At 41.6% G+C, this 25,851-nt stretch overlaps 2 protein-coding genes across 2 annotated transcripts in view; one reads left to right on the top strand and one right to left on the bottom strand.

Moving 5' to 3' along the window:
• pigl (phosphatidylinositol glycan anchor biosynthesis, class L) overlaps nt 1-4,526 on the top strand; it is a 90,432-nt gene extending 85,906 nt beyond the window's left edge. The window contains exons 5-7 of the mRNA XM_060848116.1: nt 2,348-2,379; nt 3,311-3,444; nt 4,130-4,526. Of these exons, the coding sequence (XP_060704099.1) occupies nt 2,348-2,379; nt 3,311-3,444; nt 4,130-4,261 (298 nt within the window). The 3' untranslated portion in view covers nt 4,262-4,526. The remainder of the gene's footprint in view (nt 1-2,347; nt 2,380-3,310; nt 3,445-4,129) is intronic.
• Nucleotides 4,527-5,121: 595 nt separating this feature from the next.
• Nucleotides 5,122-25,851, bottom strand: part of cenpv (centromere protein V) — a 43,465-nt gene continuing 22,735 nt past the window's right edge. Inside the window, exons 3-5 of the mRNA XM_060848117.1 lie at nt 16,254-16,323; nt 8,277-8,391; nt 5,122-5,638 (exon numbers count right to left, since the gene is read on the bottom strand). Coding sequence (XP_060704100.1) covers nt 5,514-5,638; nt 8,277-8,391; nt 16,254-16,323 — 310 coding nt within the window. The 3' untranslated portion in view covers nt 5,122-5,513. The remainder of the gene's footprint in view (nt 5,639-8,276; nt 8,392-16,253; nt 16,324-25,851) is intronic.

Here is a 25,851-nt window from a genome sequence, read left to right as displayed (position 1 = left end):
GCTACTGGCATGGATTGAGGATTGGCTGTCTGACAGAAGGCAGAGATTGGGGATAAAAGGTTCTCATTCGGAATTGCAGCCGGTGACAAGTGGTGTCTTGCAGGGTTCAGTGTTGGAGCTGCAGCTGTTCACTTGCTATATTAATGATTAGATTAGATTAGATTACTTACAGTGTGGAAACAGGCCCTTCGGCCCAACAAGTCCACACCGATCTTCCGAAGGGCAACCCACCCAGACCCATTCCCCTACATTTACGCCTTCACCTAACATTACCGGCAATTTAGCATGGCCAATTCACCTAACCTGCACATTTTTAGACTGTGGGTGGAAACCGGAGCACCCGGAGGAAACCCACACAGACATGGGGAGAATGTGCAAACTCCACACAGACAGTTGCCGGAGGCGGGAATTGAACCGGTTCTCTGGCACTGTGAGGCAGCAGTGCTAACCACTGTGCCCCCGTGCCACCCATCTGGATGAAGGGACTGGGGTATTCTGGTGAAGTTTGCCGATGATACGAAGTTAGGCGGACAGGCAAGTAGTACTGAGGAGGCGTGGAGGCTGCAGAAAGATTTAGACATTTTAGGAGAGTGGTCCAGGAAATGGCTCATGAAATTCAATGTGAGCAATAGTGAGGTTTTGCATTTTGGAAAAAAGAATACAGACATGGACTATTTTCTGAACGGTGAGAAAATTCATAGAGCCAAAGTACAAAGGAATCTGGGAGTGCTGGTCCAGGATTCTCTAAAGGTTAACTTGCAGGTTGAGTCCGTGATTAAGAAAGTGAATGTAATGTTGTCATTTATTTCAAGAGGGTTGAAATATAAAGCAGTGATGTGCAACTGGGACTTTATAAAGCTCTAGTTAGGCCCCATTTAGAATACTGCGTCCAATTTTGGGCCCTACACCTCAGTAAGGACATACTGGCACTGGAGCGTGTCCTGCGGAGATTCATACGGATGATCCCTGGAATGGTTGGCCTAATATACAATGATTGGTTGACGATCCTGGGATTGTATTCATTAGAGTTTATACGGTTGAGGGAAGATCTAATAGAAACTTACAAGATAATGCGTGGCTGAGAATGGCTTAATGCATGGATGCTGAGAAGTTGTTTCCATTAGTGGAGAAACTAGGATCCATGGGCACAGCCTTAAAATTAGAGGGGGTCAATTTAGAATGGAAATGAGGAGACACTTCTTCAATCAGAGTGTTATGGAACTGTGGAATTCATTGCCATGGAGTGCAATGGAGGCGGGGATGCTAAATGTCTTAAAGGCACAGATTGATAAATTCTTGATCTCACAAGGAATTAAGGGATATGGGGAAAGTGTGGGTCAGTGGAGTTGAAATGCCCATCAGCCATGACTAAATGGTGGAGTGGACTCAATGGGCCGACTGGCCTTCCTTCCACTCCTATGTCTTATGGTCTTAACTCAAAGTTCTTTTGAGAGCTCTTTCCAAATCCATAATCTCTACCACCTACAAGGATGAGGGCAAACAGACACACAGAAAAATCACCAACTGCAAGTTCCCTTCCAAACTACACACCAATCTCAGTTGACACCATATCATTGTTCCTTGACGGTTTCTAAGCCAAAATCCTGGAATTCCCTGCCTGATAGTAGTGTAAGTGTACCCACATCTCGAGGACTACAATAGCTCGAGAAGGCAGCTTACCACTACCTTCTCCAGGGCAGTGAGCGATGATCAAAAATCTTGGCCTAGCCAGCAATGTCCAAATCTTGTGAATTAACATAAGAGAGTTTGTGGTGTTTCTTTATAGTTGTGCTAGAAGTAAAAAGGGAACAGTTTTTTTTGTGGTTTAAACTAGAAGTTGCCTTCAAAAATACTGTTTCGTCAAAAGTGCGTTTCAACTTAAACTACAATAAAAGTCCGAAAATGTGAAAACTCATTATAATACTTTTCTGCAAAACATACTAGCAATTTTAAAGCACCCATGAGATAAATGGGATGATGGTAGTATGGTAACAAAATCAGTTAAGAGATAGAGAAAACGTGGTGTAGCAGTGAACTGTTGTTTGAATGAAAACATGCAGTGGTGTCCTGAGAGTTTGTTTTGGCTCCTTTTGATATTGAAAACTTGAACTTGGGTATTTAGGGGAGAATTGTTTCAGGATTTGGTACCTATTTGCTCTGTTCTCTATTTGCCCTTGAAGTGAGTGGCTGTGAGGGCATGCAATTGGAGTCACAAGCCAGGCTAGATACCGGATTTCTTTTCATAAAGGAAGGACTAAATGAATACCTGTTTACGAGGTAGTAGGGGTCAGATTGATGGAATGATCTGTAAAATTCTGATTTCAATGTTTCTGTTGTATCTTCACAGGAAACTTTACTTAGAGAAGAAACTACCCAATGGTAAGATAAATGTTTGTCTCCTAATTCCATCAAAGTGAGACTTTATTGAAGTATCAGCAGTCAACCTTCCTCGGCGTTTTCTAATTATTGTACAGTTTTCATGCTTAGCTTCAGTGAGTAATCAGTGATCAGTCACCTATGATTTTCCCAACAGCTCTCTGCTAAAATATTTTTACTTAATTTTTAGAATGTCTGCAATACTCCCAGGCCAAAGCAGTGAATCCTGAATGTAACCTTCCAAGCAATAGGTCGAGTGCATCTTTTTTAACTCATACTAGTTACAACACTAATATTACATCAGCACTGTTGTATTTTCAATCAGGATGGTCACCCAAAAAAATGAACCCCAGAGAATTGGATTGAAGTATTTCATTTGTGAATTGCTTTACCTGCTGTTCAAAAGATTTCAGTATTCTACTACTTGTTGAATAATAAGGAGAAGACTAATTCTGTGGTTTGAATTCATAAGCCACGAACTATCCTGAATCTCATTGACTCCTACATTTTGTGTTGTCTTAAAGTAAATGTAAAGTTGAATGAGAACTGTGCAGCAATGTTTCTGGTTTTCCACTCAAATTGATTGCTGACAACTACATAACCCATAATACCATATCAGCCAAAACAAAACAAACATCTTGAGCATATTGCAAGATAAAGCTAAATGTTCTGAATGTGATTTATTTACAGAGATGTGTGTCTTTGGTGAGATTGACTTACTTTACAAGTTTTCCCCATGAGGATACTGACCGACTCTGCATTGCACCAGAGCTCAAGTATACTCCAAAGATTAGTGACATGGTGGTCAGCCCCTGCTGACTGGAGATGGAGTGCAATGTTGCAGAAGCTGTCACTGAGGAAGCAAGGCCCATAAATGAGCAGAGCAGTCCTTTCACCTATGTGCTCACTGTTTATTGTTTCTGTTCCTCTACAGGGTGCCAAACGCTTTTACTCCAATCTGTAAATATTCTCCGTAAGTACATCTCCATCCTTGATCTGCTGATCAGCTGGTTGAGACCCCATCACGTGATGTATATCTTAGACAGTTGGGAATATCGACAGGCCAAGGTAAATGGAACTAACACTGTATACTATTTGATAACCAGATTCCTGGTGATTTTGCCTGATTTTTTTGTAAAGATGCAAAGTCTTAAATAATAGGCATTAGGATGTAGGCTCAAACAATGCCTGCGTTATGATTGCATCTAAATGTCTAATTCCCAGTTTTGTTTAAATATCAAGTAACTCTGACAACCTTAACCCTAACTGCAACCACCCATCTCCTCCTCCTGTGAATTTATGGGAATTTCCATGAATGTTGTAGCTGGTTATGGACAATCCCATGAAGGCCTGAGAGATTCAGAACCCCAATTTACTCTGGGCTGTAATCCCCAGAATTCTTTCTGCAGCTAGTAAAGATGATATAGTTCACATGTAAACTGAATAGCACAATTCAAAAAACATACCTTATTTAAGCTCCAGAGAAATTGTTTATATCCAGTGTAGTCTAGTAAAGATAATGGCAGTGAATTATACTTGTCCTAGGTGTAGTTGGTGAGACAGTATAAAGGGAATTTTACTGTGCACCTAACCCACATTCTGAGATGTTAGTAAACCTTCACTTTATATTGATGTTTCCACAATGGTGCCAGATGGAAATCATTGTTGTGATCGCTTATGCTAATTTTGTTGATATTCTGACTGCTATTATCTCTTTTACGACAGACTAATTGTTGTTTTAATCTTTTTGCAGAGAGCCATGTATTGTCATCAGAGCCAGCTACTCTGGTTCCGTCATCTCTACCTATACTTTTCCCGTTACATGTTTATAAACACTTTCCATTTAATGTCACAGTCAACATCTGCTAACAACTCCCAACTATGATGTATCATCAAGTTCCTCCTGTCTGCAAATTGTATTAAAGACTGGGTGAAAATATCTCAACAAACCTTTCATGGAATTACTTAGAAATATAATGGCTCCTGTAATTGTGATGATTTTTTTTGGATAATAGATACAAATAAATTTGTTCAAAGTAATTAATAGTCTGGTTGAGAATTGCACAGGAGCTAAGGTTTAGCTCATAACGACTAGACACTACCAAAGACCTTTAATGCAGCTGGTAATTGGATTATTTAACATAAATAAATTGTACAGATTATATTAAATTGGGAAACGTGAATTTCTTTTGAAGTGTTATAAAATTAGAGGAGACATAACTAAAATGTTCCTTATATTCAAAAAAGTTTGGGGAGGGGGAGTTGTGATGTTACTTATAGCAGCTACAAAAGCAATTTGCATTATATGAGTAGCAAATGGTTTAAACAACAGCCACTATGGTATAACTGTGTTTTTGAATATTTTAAAGATTCATTTGTGACACATCAAGAAATGCAATTGGCGGGTGGGGGAAGGAAACATAAATTGAGTGGGTTTTTGGCCTGCTTTCTGATACAAGCTGACATAGACTGTTTGAACATTATTGTTTCATTATACTTTCTGCAACTAAGCAAGTCAAAGTGTTCAGGAAGAAAGTTCTCTCTCCCCCATCTCCCTGACTGCTGTGTGCACCATTCCATCAGATATAGTCCAGTAGCCAAATGATCTATCTCTCAGTATTTGTGGCACTGTTCAGTCTGTACAGATTCACAGTAAGACCCATTAGCTTCTTGAGGCCTTGTGCTCACATTATCCACCAACAAAAATTGATTGGGTCAATCAACTCATGACAGACAAGACCATCCTTTGTTTTACACTGGTTTAATCATATACCTTTCAATAGCTTTCATTACATCAGCAGCAACACTGCCTCTATGCTGCAGTTTACCTGGGATGACTGAAACACTGAAGTTATGCTGCGTTATAACTTATTTCAATTTAATAATAATTGCATGACAAAAGGTTGCAGTATTTTTAAATAGTTGAGGTTCTGTCGTCCATTTCAGAGTGTCTGTGACGGTTTTTAATCTGGCTTTGGTGTTCATAAGTAGCTGTCATGATCTCAGTGCTCACTGGGACTGGGTTTTACCAAAAGGGAAAGAGCTTACTTAAATGCAATCAATGAGTGGCCTGCCATGATCTATTCATTCATCACTCGCTCCCTCAATTTGGCCAGCAAGCCTGGCCCTAGCTTAGATTATGACTTAGACAAATTCTGAATGGTCTGGTGCTCCTTCATGCTCTTCTCCCAGTTCTTGCCATTGAACTCTTCAATAGTGATGCTGTTCACAGTACCTTCATCCAGGCAGTGAGCCATCACACCTACCAGATAGAAAATACAGTTGATTCAGCAAATTAAGTAATAAATAACTGAAAAAAGTGATGGAGAAGTATAATACATGCAAATCCTTTTAGACAAGGACAGAGCTACAGTGAGGAGACAAGAAAAATGTGTAAGGCGCATGATTGGTCATGTCAGAAATTGTTGCTAGATCCTTTTTTTTCATACGAGGATGTGGGCATTGTGGGCTCAGCCAGCACTTGCTGCCCTTGGCAAGATGGCGGTGAACTGCCTTCTTGAGCTGCTGTGGTCCATTTGGTGTAGGGACATCCACAGTGCCATTAATGAGGGAAATGCATGATTTTTGACCCAGTAATATCAAAGGGAAACTTACATATTTCCAATGGTGATTGGTTTGGAGGAGAGATTTGCACCATTACCTGAGAATAAGCAATACATAAAATCAAGGGAATTAGATGACTTCACAGCAGTGGTGAAAATACAGGAGAATTTCAGAAGAACCTGTCGCCAGCCACACCAACTGCAACAAGACATCTCTACTCTGATACTCAAATCCTCTCGCTATGAAGGCCAGCATGTCATTAGCTTTCCTCCTGCATGCCAATCTTCATTGACTGTTCTGCCATGGCACCCAGGTCTCGTTGCACCTCATCTTTTCTTAAACTGCCACCATTTCGATAATAATCTGTCTTCCTGTTTTTGTGACCAAAGTGGATAACCTCACGTTATATTGTATTTGCCAAGTACGGGGGAACCTCGATTATCCGAACGAGATGGGTTGGTACTATTTCATTTGAATAATTGATTATTTGGTTAAATCGATTAAATGCCTTTCCTCTGGGGCTTGGAGTTTTTGAAGTCTGCTCCCCAGTCAGGAGACTAGCAGCAGCACACTAGCCTCAATGCCCAACATTGCTCACTGCCCCCAAACTGCCTTTGTGGGGTAAGTCTCCAAATAGCGCGCGTACACAACTTTTTACTGGGACTTTCTGACAGGTTCCACGTTTGCCCTGTACAGGACAATGTTGGAGAGATTATCTGGGGATGGGGTTTAGGGTACAACTTCTGTAGAACGCCAGGGAAAGTATGGGGAGAGAGAGGGCGGGAGGTCAGTCATTTGGAGACGGTGCCTATTTAGTCACTGTAAACAAAAAAATGCGATGACTATTGGAAACATGTCTTTGATGTGATGTTTCTATCAGGACCTCGGGATCTCCTTTGGATAATCCAATTTTCGGATAATTGAGGCTCCTCTGTATTTGCCCACTCAGTTAGTCTGTCCAAGTCACTCTGCCTCCTCACAGCACACACTGCCTCTCAGATAGTGTCATCTGAGAATTTGGAGAATTTGGAACTTATGCATGTTCCTTCATTCATTATTATATATATATATATATATATATATATATATATATATATATATATATATATATATATATATAATGTACAGCTGGAGTCCCAGCACTGAAACTTGTGATATCTCACCCATCACTGCCTTCACTCTGAAAATGATTCCAAATCTGTGCTTCATCTCTCCAGTTCTCTATCCACGTCAACATATTACCTCCGATACGATGAGCTTTGATTTTGCTTACTACTCTCATCTGTGGGATCTTTCAAAAGCCTTTTGAAAATACAGGTACACAACATTCACTGTTTCACCCTGATCCACTCTGCTGGTCATATCCTCAAAAAATTCCAGAAGATTTATCAAGCATGATGTCTCTTTAGTGAATCCATGCTGACTTGGATGGATTCTGTCACTGCTTTCAAATGTTCAGTTATTCCATCCTTAAAGGCTGACTCTAGTATTTTTCCCATCTTTAATGTCAGGCTAACCACCCTCTAATTCCCCATTTTCTCCCCCCCACTTTTCTAAAGAAAGGAGGTTACATTACTGATCCTCCAGTGCATTGCAATTCTTCCAAAGTCTATAGAATGCTGGAAAATGATCACCGATGTATCTGCTATTTCTGGAGCCACTTCCTTAAGTACTCTGGGGTTCATCAGGTTTTAATCCTATCAACTTCTCCAATACCATTTTCTGACTAATAAGGATCTCCTTCATTTCTTCTTCATGCTTGACACTCTATCCCTTAGCATTTCCAGCAGGTTATTTGTGTCTTCCTCAGTGAAGACTGATCCACTGTGTTTTTCAATTCGTGTGCCATTCCTTTATTGTCCATTATGAATTCATTTATTCTAACTGTGAGACCTACATTTGTTTTCATCAGTCTTTTTCACTTCAGAAAGGAGGGGCATCTTTGCACAGAATTGTGAAGCTGGAACTCAGTTTCTATTTCACCCATAAACTCTGGACATAAGTCAACATTAAGATTTAGATTGAAGAGTTGGATGTAGGAAAATAGATACATCATGAGTAGCTATGATTAGGATTATTTGTTTGTATAGAAGGTAAACACTGGCACACACTGCTTGAGCTGAAGGATCACTTGTATGATCCTCCTGGACCTCGAATGTTGAAAGGAAGGCCATTCGGCCCATCAAGTCCACTCCGCCATTCAATCATGGGCAAGTGCTAATCTATACATAGACTTCAATTAGAGTTTCAAAAAGTATCTGATAACATTTTGTTCATAAGATTTTACAGTTCTTGCTGAATTGACATGCATATCTATAATGATATAATTTGCCTACCGTATCCATCAGGGTTGGAACGAGGGGTGTAGAAACTTTGCACACCACATGTTTTGCAGAAAGTATGTTTTGCTACCTTTGTGTTGAATGTATAAACAGTTAAGTTGTCAGCTCCCTACAAAAGAAAGATCAGTCCAACTAAGTTCAAGACCTTGCAATAACCAATTAAATATTAATAATGTTTCACTTAAGTTTCAAATCAAAAATTAAAACGCAAGACAATTTGAACACATTTGAGTTAACTGTTTGGTGTACCCTATCAGAAGCATAAGAAAGCAATTTGCACTTCCTTACATCACAACTATAAAATAATAACCGGTAACAGAATTCTGGAGAAACTCAGCATCTCTGGCAGCATCTATGGAGAGAGAGAGAGAGAGAGAGAGAGAGAGAGAGAGAGAGGCAGACTTTATGTTTCAAGTCCAGTGTGACTCTTCTGCCATCATTCTCAGTATTTTGCTTTTATTTGAATAATTTTCAGCGTCTGCCACAGAAACTAGCATATGCCAATAGTTTTATCATGTAACATCACATTTCTGTTTCAAAATGTTCAGATGTCCCGTTGTTAGCTTGTTATGGTAAGGGGAAGCTAAACTATAAAAGATGATATGGTCCCATATTCACACCCTAATTGTTGTTGAACCAGGACACAGGTTTAGATCTGAAAAATATGTTGCTGGAAAAGTGCAACAGGTTTAGATGGCAAACAATGAAAGGAGTCTCGAGTGGATAATGAAAGCCATCATGAACATGTTTGATCAAATGGTCTGTTTCTATTATTATGTCATCAACATCTTGTTATTGTCTACATTAACAAGAATTTAAGTCAGTGTGATAGCATACTCTGCATTCACCTGGATAAGTCCAGCCATTGTGGCACTTTGAAGCTGAAGGTGAACACAATGGAGGACAGTGCTTATTCAACTTTTCTGACATAACACGGAAATTTGGTGGAATTGTGGATAGAGAGGAAGACTGTCAAAGGATACAGCAGGATATTAATTCTGTGGAATGTTGGGCAGAGAAATGACAGATGGAGCTTACCCAGACATGTGAGAGATGATGCATTTTGGGAGATCAAATACAAGAAAGTATACAGTAAATGACAGAACTCTTCAAATGAAATACAGAGGAATCTTGGTGTGCAAGTGCACAGCTCCCCGAAAGTGGCAGAGCATTGAGTATAAAAGTTGCCAAGTTGTGTTGCAGCTGTAGAAGACTTTAGTTAGCCATATTTGGAATATTGTGTGCTGTTGTGGTCACCACAGTATAGGTGGATCTGAACGCTTTGGAGAGGGTGCAAAGGAAGAAGTTTACCAGAATGTCGCCCAGATGGGAATGTATTAGTGAGAACAAGAAGTTAGACGCACTTAATCTATTTTCGCTAGAGTGTTGGAGGCTCGGGGGGGTAACCTATTAGATATAAAATTGTGAGATGTGAATAGCTGGAATCTTTTTTCCCCAGTTTGGAAATGTCAAATACTCGGGGACATAAGTTTAAGATGAGGGGGAGAAAGTTTAAAAGGAGATGTGTGAAGCAATTTTTTTTTATTAACGCAGAGAATGGTAGGTGCCTGGAATGCACTGCTAGGGGAGGCGATAAAAGCAGATACAATAGCAAAATGTTTAAAAGGCATTTAGACAGACATGAACAGGGCAAGGAATAGTGGGACACAGACCTTGTGCACACAGTCAGGATTAGTTTAGAACGACATGTGGTTAGTTTAGACATGGTGGGCTGAAGACCCTATTCCTGTATTGCACTGTTCTATGTTCTGTCCCTGAACCTATAGTCACCATGAGCACACTGTGATTGTAGTGTGTGTACAGTTTATTACATTACCAACAACATTCTAAATCATTTCTTTAGTATATTTAGATTAAATATTGCCCAATACCATATGGAAGCACAGTCAGCATACACACAGCAATGATCACAATTTTAACAGCATGATGTTTGTAACTTGTTTGAATTTTGAGATCAGGGTTGCTGAAGGTAATGTAGTTTTCCATGGATTTCCAAAACACATTTGATCATGTGCCACAGAACAGGTTTGTCAGCAAACTTACAAGTTCATCGAATAAAAAGGAAAGTAGCCGCATTAATACAAAATTGGCTGAGTGACAAAGAATAGTTTTTATTTGGACATTAGGAAATATACAGTGGAGCACCTTCAGTGATTGATGTTAGGGCCACTGTTTCTCTTGATACGTACTGTTGACCTAGGGACCTGGGTCAAGCCTCATTCATCAGTCAGTGACAATGTATATGCAAGTGCAGCAAACAATAAGGAAGACAAAAAAGTCATTTGGCCTTCATGCAAGACTATGACTAGGAGTTCAAGGTTGCAGGACAGCTAATAGGATGGTTAAGACATCATATGGGACACTTGGAGGTGTAGTGGACAGTGAAGAAGGTTACTTCAGAGTACAGTAGGACCTTGATCAGATGAGCCAAAGAGTGGCAGATGGAGTTTAATTTAGATAAATGTGAGATAATGTGTTTTGGAAAGGCAAATCAGGGCTGGACTAACAAACTTAATAGTATGGGCCTAAAAATTGTTCCTGAACAAAGACCTCTGGGTGCAGGTGCATAGTTCTGTGAAAGTGGAGTCACAGGTAGATAGATTAGTAAAGAAGGCAGTTGGTACGCTTGCCATTATTGGTCACTGCATTGAGTATAGGAATTGGGAGGTCATGTTGTAGCTGTATAGGAAATTGGTTAGGCCAATTTTTGGAATACTGTGTGCAATTCTGGTCTTCCTGCTATAGGAAGGATGTTATGAAATTTGAAACTAGTCAGAAAGTTGGAGGGCTTGAGCTTTAGGGAGAGGCTGGAGCTATTTTCTCTGGAGCATCGCAGGCTGAGGGGTGACCTTTTAGAGGTCTAACATAATGAGGGGTATGGATAGAGAAAATAGACAAGGTCTTTTCCCAGGGGTGGGGGTCTAAAGCTAGGTTTAAAGGAAGAAAAAGAAAGATTCAAAAAGGGACCTTAGAGGCAAATTTTCACGCAGAAGGTATAGCATGTATGGAATGAGTTGCCAGAGGTGGTGGTGGAAGCTGGCACAATTACAACATTTAAAAGGTATCTGGATGGGTACATGAATAAGGAGGGCTTGGAGGGCTTTGAGCCAAATGGGACTAGATTTATTTAGGACATCTGTCGCATGGACAAGTTGGACCAAAGAGTCTGTTTCCATGCTGTACATCTCTATGACTCACCTTTATCAGTTGAGTTATATTACAAAAATGTGCAGGTAAAGTCGATTAGCCAAGGAAAATGCAGAGTTGCAGGGATAGCGTGGGGGCTGGGTCTGAGTGACAAGCTCTGGAGGGACGGTGCAGACTCAATGGGCTGAATTCCTCTTTCCACACTGTAGGGATTCTGCAAGAGCAAGGTCATGTTGGATCTGTACAGAACTTGGGTTAGGCCACATCTGGAGTACTGTGTGCAGTTCTGGTCACCACACTAATCGGAAGGATGTGATTGCACTGGAGGGGGTGTAATGTACTCTTCAGTTGTGAAGAGCAGCTGGATAAGCTCAGTTTGTTTTTCTTTAGAGCGAAGGAGGTTGAAGGAATTCTGATTAAGATGTCTAAGATTGAGGGGCTTGGACAGGGTGAATAGAAAGCAGCTGTTCCCTCAGTTGAAGGATCAATAACGAGGCATAATTTAGAAAATAGAACAATACAGCACAGAACAGGCCCTTCGGCCCTCGATGTTGCACCGACCTGTGAACTATTCTCAGCTTGTCCCCCTACACTAACCCAAAATCATCCATGTACTTATCGAAGGATTGTTTAAATCTCCCTAATATGGCTGAGTTGACTACATTAGTAATCCACGCCCTTACTACTCTCTGCATAAAGAACCTGCCTCTGGCATCTGTCTTAAATCTAATCACCCTTCAATTTGTAGTTATGCCCCCTCGTACAAGCTGATGTCATCATCTTCGGAAAAAGACTTTCACTGTCTACCCTATCTAATCCTCTGACCATCTTGTATGTCTCTATCAAATCCCCCCTTAGCCTTCTTCTTTCCAATGAGAACAGACCCAACTCTCTCAGCCTTTCCTCATAAGACCTTCCCTCCAGACCAGGCAACATACTAGTAAATCTCTTCTGCAACTTTTCCAATGCTTCCACAGCCTTCCCAAAATATGGAGACTAGAACTGTACACAATATTCCAAGTGTGGCTGCACTAGCTTTTTATATAGTTGCAGCATGATATTGCAGCTCCGGAACTCAATCCCTCTACGAATGAAACCTAACACACCGTATGCTTTCTTAAGAGCACTATCAACCAGGGTGGCAACTTTCAAGGATCAATGTACAAGGACAACAAGATCCCTCTGCACATCCACACTACCAAGAATCTTTCAATTGACCCACTACTCTACCTTCCTGTTATTCTTCCCAAAGTGCATCACCTCACATTTAGCTGCATTGAACTCCATTTGCTACATCTCAACCCAATTCTGCAGTTTATCCAAGTCCCCCTGCAACCTGTAACATTCTTCCACACTGTCCACTACTCTACCGACTTTCGTGTTATCTGCAAATTTACTAATCCATCCACCTATGCCTGCGTCTCAAGTCATTTATAAAAATGACAAACAGCAGTGGTCCAAAAACAGATCCTTATGGCACGCCACTAGTAACCAGACTCCAGGATGAATATTTTCCATCAACCACCACTCGCTGCCTTCTTTCAGAAAGCCAGTTTCTAATCCAAACTGCTAAATCACCCTCAATGCCATGCTTCTGCATTTTCTCCAACAGCCCACCATGTGGAACCTTATCGAAGGCTTCACTGAAGTCCATGTTTACCATGTCAACTGCCCTACCCTCGTCTACATGCTTGGTAACCTTCTCAAAAAACTCAATGAAGTTTGAGAGACACGACCTGCGCTTGATGAAACCATGTTGACTACCTGAAATCACATTGTTGCTTGCAAGATGATTATAAATCTTATCTCTTCTAGTCCTTTCCAAAACATTTCCTACAATATAAGTAAGGCTCACTGGGTCATCTCTACTGCCCTTCTTGAACAAGGGCACAACATTTGCTATCCTCCAGTCCTCTGGTACTAAACCTGTAGACAATGATGACTCAAATATCAAAGCCAAAGGCTCTGCTATCTCCTCCCTAGCTTCCCAGAGAATCCTCGGATAAATCCCATCAGGCCCAGGGGACTTGTCTACTTTCACTCTTTCTAGAATTGATAACACCTGTGCATAACTAACCTCACTCCTTTTTAGTCTAATATCTCGTACCTCATTCTTCTCCTCTACAATATTCTCCTTTTCCTGAGTGAAAACCGATGAGAAATATTTGTTTAGCACTTCTCCGATCTCCACAGGGTCCACACTCAATTTCCCACTTCTGTCTTTGACTGGCCTTATTCCTACCCTAACCATCCTTTTATTCCTCACATACCAATAGAAAGCTTTAGGGTTCTCCTTTATTCTATTTGCTAAAGACTGCTCTTAACTCTCTCTTTAAATACTGCCGAGCTGATCTGTGACTCTCCATCGCCTCATCTGAACCATCTCGTCTCATCAACACATAAGCCGCCTCCTGCTTAACAAGAGATGCAATTTCTTTAATAAATCACGGTTTCCTTACCTTATCACCTCCTCCCTGCCTGACAGGGACATACCTATCAAGGACATGCAATATCGGTTTCTTAAACCAGCTCCACATGCTCATTGTCTGCATCCCTTGCATTTTACTATCCCATTCTATGCATCCTAATTCTTGTCTAATCGCATTATAATTGCCCTTGCCCCATCCATACCTCTTGACCTGTGGCATGTACCTATCCCTTTCCATCACTAAACTAAATGGAATTATGGTCACTCTTTCCAAAGTGCTCACCTACAATTAAATCAAACACCTGGCCTAGTTCATTACCAAGCACCAGACCCAGTGTGGCCTTTCCTCTTGTCGACCCTTCGACATACTGTGTCAGGAAACCCCCCTGTACACATTGGACAAAAACTGAACCATCCAACGTACTAGAGTTATAGCATTTCCAGTCAAAGATGGGGAAGTTAAAGTCCCCCATAATGACCACCCCATTCCTTTCACTCCGACCCAGAATAGATTTGCTAATCCTCTCCTCCATCTCCCTGGACTCTGCGGAGGCCTATAAAACAATCCAAGCAGTGTGACCTCTCCTCTCCTGTTTCTAACCTCAGCCCACATTACCTCAATAGACGAGTTCTCAAAGGTTCTCTCAGCCACTGTTATACTATCCTTGATTAACAAGGCCACGCCTCCCCCTCTTTTACCACCTTGCCTGTTCTTAATGAAAGATCTAAATTCTTGAACCTGCAACATCCATTCCTCACCCTGCTCTATCCATGTCTCCGAAATGGCCACAATGTCAAAGTCCCAGACACCTATCATCCATGCTGCAAGCTCACCTACCTTATTTTGGATACTTCTGGCATTGAAGTAGACACACTTCAAACCAGCATGCTGTCTGCCAGCACATTCCTGTGACACTGAAATCCTGTCCCTGTCCTCCCTACTCTCATCCTCCTGTGCACTGCAACTACAGGGTCCTATCCCCCTTCTGAGCTAGTTTAAACCCACCTGAATAGCACCAGCAAATTTCCCACCCAGAATATTAGTACATCTCTGGTTCAAGTGAAGACCATCTTGTTTGGATGGTTCCCACCTTCCTCAGAATGAGCCCCAATTATTTAAGTACCTGAAACCCTCCCTTCTGCACCATCCTTGCAGCCGCGTGTTCAGCTGATATCTCTCCCTATTCCTTGCCTCGCTATCACGTGGCACGGATAACAAACCAGAGATAGCAATTCTGTTTGTTCTAGCTCTCAGCTTCCACCCTAGTTCCCTAAAGTCCTGCCTTGCATCCCTATCCCTCTGTGTGTGGTTGGTACCTACATGGACCACGACTTGAGGCTGGTCACCCTCTCCCTTCAGGATCCCAAAGATACAATCTGAGACATCACGGACCCTGGCACCTGGGAGGCAACACACCAACCACGAGTCTCGTTTGTTCCCAACAAACCTTCTATCTGAACCTCTAACTATTGACTCCCAATGACTAACACTCTCCTCCTTCCCTTCTGTGCAACAAGGACAGGCTCTGTGCCAGAGACCTGGGCCTCACTGCATACCCCTGGTAAGCCATCCCCCTCAACAGTATCCAAAACGGTATACATATTTTTCAGGGGAATGACCACTGACAGTCTTTTCCCCCTTCGAACAATCACCCAGCTTTCTTCGTGCATGGGAGTAACTACTTCCCGGTAACTCTCATCTATCACAGACTCTGCCTTCCGAATGATCCAAAGTTCATCCAGCTTCTGCTCCAGTTCCCTAACATGGCCTTGGAGGAGCGAGAGCTGGGTGCACTTCCTGCAGATGTACTTGGATGGGACACTAATGGTGTCCCTCACCTCAAACATTATGCAGGAGGAACCTTGCTCTCCCTGTACTGCCGTCCCTGTTACTCCCCTTAACAGAAAGTAAAAACAAAGAGACGCTTAGCTGATTTGTCCCTAGTCCTTAAGGTTAGGAGGTGGTTGGGTGGGAGGCCCTATAACTTTAAGCTGAAAGACAGGAGATTTAGAAGGGATTCTTTTTCACCCAGAGAGAGTGTGTGATGGGTGTCTTGAATGCACTGCCTGAGAAGCTAGTTATGAGTGCTAACCTTACAACTCCTAGAAAATACTTAGATTAGCACTTGAAATATCCTAACGTTTAAAGCTACAGGCCTGTGGGACTTTTGGTTGCTATGTTTTCACAACATTTCAAAATTTAACCAATCAATTTAAATTATACTCCAGGATACATAATGGTGGAAGATGGGTCTAGAATAGGTTTAGTGTCACTTTAGCGGTATAGACTTGATAAAGCAAATGACCTCTTCTATACTGTATAATTTAGCATTGCTGAAGACCGAATAGAGTTTCAACTTTATGACGCAGCTTACCTTGAGGAGTCTGAATTGGGAGGCTGGAATGATGAATGCTTTAATCTGTTTCCTTGTACAGATACTGCAACTGAAATTTTAAAAAATAATTTTGTCATAAAGTAGAAGTTTCACTGGATCACAAAAGTGTTACGGTGCAGGAGGCCATTCGGTCCATCATGTCTGCACCAATTTGTTAAAAGAGCATGATTACCTTGTATTAATATCCTGCTTTTCTTCTGCATAACTTTGCAAATTATTTTTCTCCAAATAATCATTCAAGACCCTCTTCTTTTTTGAACCTGCATCTACCATACTTCTGGGAAATGCATTTCATAACATCCCTACTCAGTGAGAAAATGCTTTTCTTCACTTCACCCTTGCTTCTTTTATACATCACTTTAAACGTATGCCCTCTTGTTCCTTTTCTCCCTATCTACTCTATCCAGTCCATTCATGATTTTGAAAATCCCTATCAAATCTTCTCTCCAGCTGCCTTCTCTCCAAGGAGAACAGTCCCAACTTCTCATTACTGAAGTTCCTTGTCCCTGGAACCATCATTGTAAATCACTTCTGCACTCTCTCCAATGCATTCACATCTTCCTATACTGTAGCACCCACAGCTGTATACTATACTCCAGCTGAGGTCTCACCAAGTTCTTGTGTAAGTTCATTATCACATCCTTGCTCTTGTACTCCAGGTAACTCCAAGATGATGGCAACAGATTAGGCAGTGTCTGGACTCAGCATGGGGCATGTCCCTTCCATCTACTTATCTTTTGTTCCTTTAGTTTTTTTTTTAAAACCTACCTTGGCTTGTGAAGAGAGCAGCAGCACTGCGGTAGATGAGGGCCTGGAGCAGGATGGACAACGGTTCAGAGCAGGTTAGCCATGGGTCGGTGGGTCCAAGCCAAGTAGGGCAGTCAGTGGTCATGGGGCCTAAGCAAAGCAGCCGGCGGGCTGGTGGCCCAGATGGGTTGGCTAGTGGACTGGGGCCCCGTGTGGTCAGCCTGTCAAGACTTTGAGGCCGTTATTGCAGGGAGAGTGAGATCACGAAAAAGAAAGTCCACAGCATGAAGATACTTCAGGGTATAGAAAGACTGTAATGTTTATCTTCAAACTTTATTTCTCTATCTTCCTAATTTATACTATGAAGAACTAATGTAGAATTCTTAGCTTTTCTCTTTATTTCTCTATTTTGTACCTTATCTACTTTAGTACCTAAGATGGTACCTTGTGTGGCAACATTGGAGACATTTCACTATACTTTATACTTGACAACAAACCTAATTTTAAATTTTACTCTACTTGTTTCTCTCTCCACATTTCCTGCCATTTTTAATCATCTGTGCACCCAGGGTCCCTCTGCTGCTGCACCCTTTTTAGAATTGTATTTTCTATTTTGTATTGCCTTTCAATGTTCTTCCTACCAAAATACATCATTTCACACTTGCCTGCATTGAAACTCAAATGCCAATTATCTGTCCACTAATTTGTCTCTGTCATTCTTGGAGTTCTCACAATTACAATTCTTCCAAGGCTTGTGTTACCTGAAATTTTGAAATTATCCCCTGTACAACAATGCAGATCATTAATATCAGGAAAAGCAAAAGCTCCTTCCTAAGACCACCCATAGGCATAGCCTCCGATTTTGCAAAATTAATCTTGTACCCGGAAAAAGCTCCAAACGTGCAGATACATTGTATCAGGCAAGGCACCAAAACTGCTGGATTTGACAAAAAAATTAGGACATCATCTGCATACAACAAAATCTTATGTAATTTTGACCCCACCTCTGGAGCTGATATCTTGGGATTCCCACAAATGGCCTCCGCCAATGGTTCAATCACCAGCGTCAAAAGCAGTGGCGAAAGGAGACAGCCCTGCTGGCTGCCCCTAAAAATGTTAAAATTGCCAGATCGCACCCCATTTGTGGTGACCACAGCGAGAGGGTCACTATAGAGAATCTTGCCCATCTTACAAAGACTTAGCCCAAGCCAAACTGCTCCACAGTTTAGAAAAAGTACGGTCACTCAACTCGGTCAAATGCCTTCTCTGCGTCTAGCGAAATCACCAATCTCTGTACTGACTGTTGTTGACATGCGTGAATTACATTAAGCAGCCTCCTAACATTATTGGAAGATCTGCAGCACTTTACGAAGCCCCTCTGATCCTCTTTAACAATAGAAGGTAACACAGTCTCCAGCCTTAAAGCAAGAGTCTTAAATGTGGACTTTAAAATCCTCTCCAAGAGTGTAATGGGCCTGTATGAAGCACAATCCTCCGGGACCATCCTTTAAGAATAAGTGAAATACTGGCATCTCTCAGAGATAGCGGGAGACAATCATGGCTGTATGAGCCATTAAACATGTTGAGTATCGGGCCTGACAAAGGTTTATAAATTCCTTATGGAATTCGCTGGGAAGTCGTCAGGACCGGGCACCTTTCCACTCTTAAGTTGGTTCACAGCCTCCTGCACCTCTTATTCTGATAAGGGTACGTTGAGAAAAGACTCTGGTTCAGGAGTCACACCCGGGAACTCCAGATCCTTAAAACTAAAGACTCCATTTTGGCCAGCCTCTCCTTGCAACCCTCAGATTGGTATAAAATTAAAGTAAAATCTCTGGAGTGCCGCATTAATCTTTTTGGAGTCATATGTTAGGTTCCCAGACCCTTCCTTAACTGCCGTAACGGCTTGAGGGGCACTCGTTTTCTTGGTGAAATATGCTAAGTATTTGCCTGGCCTGTCACCACGTTCATATAATCTTTGCTTTGCAGAAGTAAGTTCCTTCTTTGCTGTCTGAGCGCGGAATTCAATGCAGACCACAGCGTCAAAATCCTATAGCCTGACCAACGAGGGCCTTCTCACCTGCCTTCAACTGTGCTTTGAGGAGACGTTGCAGCTCACCCTTCTCACTGGCAGAGTAGGAAATAACTAACCCCCTGGCATAGGCTTTGGCAGTTTCCCACAAGATGAATGGGTTACTAACCAAGCCTGGAGTTAATGTCTAGGAACGCCCGAAATTCTGTAGAGAAGTACTCCACAAAATTATCCTCGACAATAAAGGGATCCATTTGCCAGTGCCTCAAACCGACTGTAATGTCCTTAATCTTAACCAAACAGGTCCACTAGAGTGTGATTGGAGATGGAAATATTACCAATCGTACAAGATACCATCAAGTCCAAGGTTGCCACGGGGGTCAGAAAAAAAAAGTCAATCCTGGTGTGACATCTGGGCAGAGTGGAAAACAAATGTAAAATCCCTGCCTGTAGAGTGGAGATGCCTCCAGACAACCATCAACCCTAACTCCACACACAGATCCACTAATTGCTTAGTTTGTAAAGGGGGTATTTGCGGGGGGCCTTTGGGCAACCTGTCTTCTGTGGGATCCATGAGACAGTTAAAATCTCCCCCTATAATGATATGCTGGGACTCGAGACTGATCAGTTTAGAGAATGCATAAATTTGAGGGGATGGGCCAGATGGCAATAAACATTTAAAACACAATATTCTTCCCAATTTATCAGGGCTTTGAGAATTACAAACCTCCCGTGCATGTCTTTAACACACTCTAGAAACTTAACTGGGAGATTCCTCCCAACCAATGTAGCCATTCCCCTATTTCTGGTATCAAAATATGAAAAGTAAATCCGATCAAAGTCACTCTGCTGTAGTTTCAAATGCTCATCATCCAAGTGTGTCTCCTGTAACAAAGCAATATCCACCTTCTCCTTTCTAAGACTCAAAAGTACCTTCGTCCTCTTAATTGGTGAGTGACTCCCCTTGATATTCCAGCTACACCATTTAATCCATTCTTTAGCCATAACTTTTTGTAATAACATTTAAATTCCAGAGAGGAAGAACTCTAACCACACATCACCAAGCCTTAGTGTCAAAAGATCCATTGAACATAAAAACTACATAAACTAAAACCACTACATTTAACAAACCTACAAAGTTATCAAGGATTATATATAACAAAAACCAAAAAACAAACCACATATAAAGTGCCAATGGCGCTAAATAGGGAAACTCACTTCCTGCCCAAAAGGGAGAGCCTACCCGTACCTTACAGAGGTTTACAAAATCATGAGGGGCATGGATAGGATAAGTAGACAAAGTCTTTTCCCTGGTGTGGGGGACTCCAGAACTAGAGGGCATAAGCTTAGGTGAGAGGGGAAAGATATAAAAGAGACCTAAGGGGCATTTTTTTCATGTAGAGAGTGGTATGAGTATGGAATGAGCTCCCTGAGGAAGTGGTGGAGGCTGGTACAATTGCAACATTTAAAAGGCATCTGGATGGGTATATGAATAGGAAGGGTTTAGAGGGATATGAGCCAGGTACTGGCAGGTGGGACCTAGATTGGGTTGGGATATTTGGTTGGCATGGACAAGTTGGACTGAAGGATCTGTTTCCATGCTCTGCATCTCTGCGATTCTATCCAAAAATTCAATTTCCCGTCCCACTGCCAAGACTGCAGCCCAGGCATTTAAATACCTGAACCGGGCATAAACTGCCCCTGAGCAGGCGTCTAGCCCTCCCAACCATTTTCCCTTCTCCCAACTAGAGCAACAGCACAAACACAAGCAGAAAAGAAAGAAAATACACAATATGAATAAAGAAAATTTTTTTAAACAGAAATAAGTGGTAAATACCCCATCCATCCTTTGGCATAACTTAGAAATTGAAAGTACACATGTCAATCGCCACCAAACAGTTTAAACCAGATTACCAATTAAAAAAAGGAAAAGAAAGCCCCAACCAGACTGCCTCTGGTTTTTTAAAGAAAAAAAAAATACATACCCAAACACCACTACTATTTGTACATACTAAATTGTTCAGATTAGGTTAATTTGTCCACAAAGTCTCTTGCCTTCCTCGATGTGTCAAGATGTACGGATATTCCTAAGGTGAGCCAAAGCACCGCCGGATACCTCAGAGTACTGGATACCAAACTCTCTCAGTCTTCTCTTGACACCATCATAGGATGTTCTTTTCTGGTTCACTGCCGCTGAGAAGTCTTGGAAAACATGATCTTAGAGCCCTTGTTAATTAGGGCCTTCGGATCATTCCCCTGGATTCTGGAACCTTCCACAATTCTCTCCTTATCTCTATAAATGATGAAACTGCACCAAGAGAGGACGTTGACCCAGACCTGATCTCCATGCCGCGACCCAGCGAGCCCTCAATCTTCAAGCCTCTCATTCCAGCCTCCAAAGTTACGGAATTTCAGCAACCAGTCCTCAATACATTCCACCAGCCACTTACCTCCTTTACCCTCTGGCAGACTAATGATCTGAATTTTTTTTTTCTCCTGCCCCTGTTCAAGATCATCCATTTGATCACACAAATTATGGACCTGCGTTTCCAGGGCTTGGATCCTATTCTTGGAGGGACTTGTATCAGCTTTACCACTGACTCTGTGTTCAATGTCATTTGTTCTCTTTTACAGGTCTCCCAGCTGCAGCATGATAGAGATCGGGACCAGCTTCTCTCTGCTTACCCAACGACTTGCAAAATTTCACGAGCTCCTTCACCAGGGCCTAGAAGGTAATCGAGTCAGAGGATCCTGCCTAGCCTTGGACACTCCTCCTCCCTTCTTCAGCATCTCTGGATGGCAAAAACGCAGGCAAGTTGATTTTTTCACAGTTTCCTGGGACTTCATGACCTTTCCAGAGTCCCCCGAATATCCCAATAGTCCAGGTTGGACAGGTTAGATGTTCGTCCCACTTGTGCTGTGGTGTGGAGTTCTGCCATGCAATCCTCCTAGATCGCCGCATTTTGGATCGCCCCGATATTTTTTCTTTAAATAGAGGAAATTGGAAGTTCTCTGTCACGCATACTTTAACAGATCACGAGAGGAGGAGGTGATCTTTTTTCTGGATGTTTGGTTTAATTAGCAGAGGGGTCACCGTTGTGTTTAGCATTAGTTAAATATGATTTTCCCTTTAGAAATCCACACCGACTCTTCCTAATCAATGCAATTTTTTTCCCTATGTGACTACAAATTCTATCACAAAATAGTTGATTCTAAAAGTTTCCCGACTATTCAACTTAAACTGACTATCTGAAATTGCTAGAATGATCCTTAACAACCTTTCTTGAACAAGACTGTCCAGTCTTCAGGCACCTCCACTGAGTGCAGGAAAGTTAGAGGCCTGTACTCCCACAATTTCCATTCTCACCTCCTTTAAAATTCTTGAATACTCATCCAAGCCTGGTGCCTTGTCAACTTTAGGTACCACAGTCTTTCCAACACTTTGACTTATCAGTTTTGATACAGTTCTTGGAATGGAGTTCTCTCCTCTATTACCATGACCAAGGTAGCATCACTCTCTTTGCTAAAGACAGATGCAAACTCCTCATTTAACATCTCAGCCATGTCTCCTGCCTCCAGGTGTAGATCTGCTTTTTGATCCTCAATAGGCCTAATCTTCCTTTTACCACTCTTTTGCTATCTATATAGCCGTGGAAGACTTTGTGACATGTCTTTATACTGGCTGCCAGTCTTTTCTCTTACTTTTTAATTTCCCTTTGGAGACTTCAATATTCCTCAATTTTATTTTCTAATTGACACCTGACATAAACACATTTTTTCTCAATCTTAACTTCTATCTCCTTTGTCATTCAGGGTTAGTTGTTCTACCTTTCCCATTTGACACAACATACCTTTGTACCTAACCATCTCCTTTTTAAAAAGGTAGCTCATTGTTCAAATATTGTTTTTCCCAGCAACCTCTCATTCCAGTCAATCTTACCAGCTCCATTTTTGCCACATTGAAGTCTGCTCTCCACAAATTGATTTTTCTCACTCTGCATTGTTGCATGTTATTCTCCATCATCAGCCTGAGTCTGATGATACAACGATCATTGTCTCGAAATGTTCCCCACTAACACTTGATCAAGTTGGCTAACTCATTTCCATGAATAAGTTACAACTCTGCATCCTTTCTTGAAACATTCTGCAAATGGAAGCTCTCCTGCATGTAATTCAGGAATACTTTCTCCACGCTGCCCCTAACTAGAAGTATCCCAGTCCTACGTTTGGATAACTGAAGTCTCCCTTAAGCTTATGGCACAAAAAGGGACCATTTGCATTGGGCCAGCTATCGTTTTTGGAAATTATCTTAAATCTTTGTCCTCTGACTCTGTTTCCACGTATCTTTTTATTTGGTAGTTTCTCTTTATTAACTCTGCCCTAATCAGTATTTTATGAAAGACAAGATATAGCCTCCTTAATTGTATACTCTTCCACCATTAATGCAGCTGAGGATCCTGTATTGCTGTAAACTGTTGCAGAAATGAGTTTGGAAATTTGATGATAGAGAGAAATAGAGTTAACAGTGCAGAGGGACCTGGGTGCCATCATTCATGAGTCACAGAAAACTAGCACGCAGGTACAACAAATAAAAAAGAAAGCAAATGCAATGTTGGCTTTTCTAGCTAAGGGAATATATTATAAAGGCAAGAAAGTATTTGTTGCAACCATACAAGGCATTGGTGAACCAGACTTGGAGTATTGTGTATCTTTTTGGTCCGCTTATTTAAAGAAAGATGTAGTGGCATTGAAGGCAGTTCAGAGGAGGTTCATTAGACTGATCCTAGGGATGATGGGTTTGTCATATGAAGAGAGATTGAACAGTTTAGGCCTATACTCTCTGGAATTTAGAAGACTCAGGTGAGATCAAGTTGAGGTATTCAAGATGATTGCTACAAATTGAGGAGTGATAGATTTAACACATATCAAAGGCAGGTTCTTCACTCAGTGTGGCAAGAGCATGGAATGTCCTGTCTGCCAATGTAGTTAACTCAGCCACATCAGGAGATTTAAACAATCCTTGGATAAGCATATGGATGATGATAATGGGATAATGTAGGGGGATGGGGCTTAGATTAGTTCACAGGTTGTCACAATATCAAGGCCTGAAGAGTTTGTTCTGCGCTGTGTTGTTCTATGATAAAAGGTGTGGATAAAAAAAGTATGAGGCAGATGCTTCCTCTTGTGGGGCATTCTAGGGTGAGGGGTGATAGTCTTAGGATAAGGGGTAGCAAATTTAAAACAGAGTTGAGAAGAAAATATTTGCAAAGGATTGTGAATATGTGGAAATCACAACCCAAAAAAAGTGCAGTGGATGCTGGTACAGTAAGTAAATTTTAAGGAAGAATTAGACATTTTTATTTGGTAATGGGTTGAAGGGATATGGACAGAAGACAGGAAAATGGGGGGAGGAGCACATCAGCCATGATCGAATGGTGGAGCAGTTTCAAGGGCCAAATGGCCTAATTCTGCTCCTATATCTTATGATTTTATTAATGTTTCAAGTCATCAGAACTTTGTCGCTGGACTCAAAACATTAACTTCTTTTCTCTTTACAGATGCTGCAAGACCAGCTGATTTCTCCAGTACTGTGTTTTTGCACCATCCCTGTTGAGACTGAGTGAACTGGATATTAATAATGTGCATCTGCTAAAGGTCTTCCAGCCATACAGCTATCGCTCCACTGTTGAGCACATTCTCAAGTCTTGTCACCCCAGCAGAGCAGCCTTCTCCTCTGCCAAATACTGAAAACTCTACTCCTGACAGGGGAGAACTATAGTGAAAGGTGACTGTTTCCAAGTGGAAACTTTGGTCAGAAGAACATAAGAACTAGGAGCAGGAGTAGGTCTTCTGGCCCTTTGAGCCTGCTCTGCCATTCATTGGGGCCATGACTAATGATCATAGCCTCAGCTCCACCTACCCACCCTCTCACTATAACCCTTAATTCTTTTACTGTTCAAAATATTATCTATCTTAGCTTTAAAAACATTCAATGAAGAAGCCGCAACTACTTCACTGGGCAGGGAATTCCACAGATTCACAACCCTCTGGGTGAAAACATTCCTGGTCAATTCAGTCCTAAATCGGATCCCCCTAATTTTGAGGCTATGCTTGCCTGATCCGCTTTCACCTGCCAACGGAAACATCTTCTCTACTTCAACCTTATCTATTCCCCTCAATTTTATATGCTTCTATATGATCCCCCTCATTCTTCCAAGTTTCAATGAATATAATCCAGTTTACTCAGTCTCCCTCATAAGCCAACCCCTCAACTCAGGAATCAACCTAGTGAACCTCCTCAGCACCCCCTGCAGTGTCAGTACATCCTTTCTCAAGTAAGGAGATCAAAACTGTAGGCAGTACTGCAGGCGTGGCCTCACCAGCACCCTATATAGCTGCACCATAACTGCCCTGCTTTTAAACTCAATCCCTTTAGCGATGAAGGACAAAATTCCATTTGCCTTCCTAATTACCTGACGAAGCTTCTGTGACTCCTGCACAAGGACGCCCAGGTCCTCTGCACACCAGAATGGGGCAATTTCTTTTACCATTCAATAATAGTGCTTTTTAACTGTTATTCCTAACAAAATGGATGACTTCACATTTATTAACATTGTACTCCATCTGCCAGATCTTTGCATACTCATTTAAACTAAGATCCTCTGCAAAGTTTCACAATCTTCTGCACACTTTGCTCTACTACTCATTTTAGTGTTATCCACAAATTTTGACAACGCATGGTCTCCAATTCCAAATCATCTATGTAAATTGTGAATAATTGCTGTCCCAACACTGATC

This window comes from Hemiscyllium ocellatum, chromosome 31, assembly GCF_020745735.1.
Source record: "Hemiscyllium ocellatum isolate sHemOce1 chromosome 31, sHemOce1.pat.X.cur, whole genome shotgun sequence".
In the NCBI taxonomy this organism is placed as follows: domain Eukaryota; kingdom Metazoa; phylum Chordata; class Chondrichthyes; order Orectolobiformes; family Hemiscylliidae; genus Hemiscyllium; species Hemiscyllium ocellatum.
The sequence above is the reverse complement of the archived record's forward strand: the minus strand, read 5'-3'. Positions and strand labels throughout refer to the sequence as shown.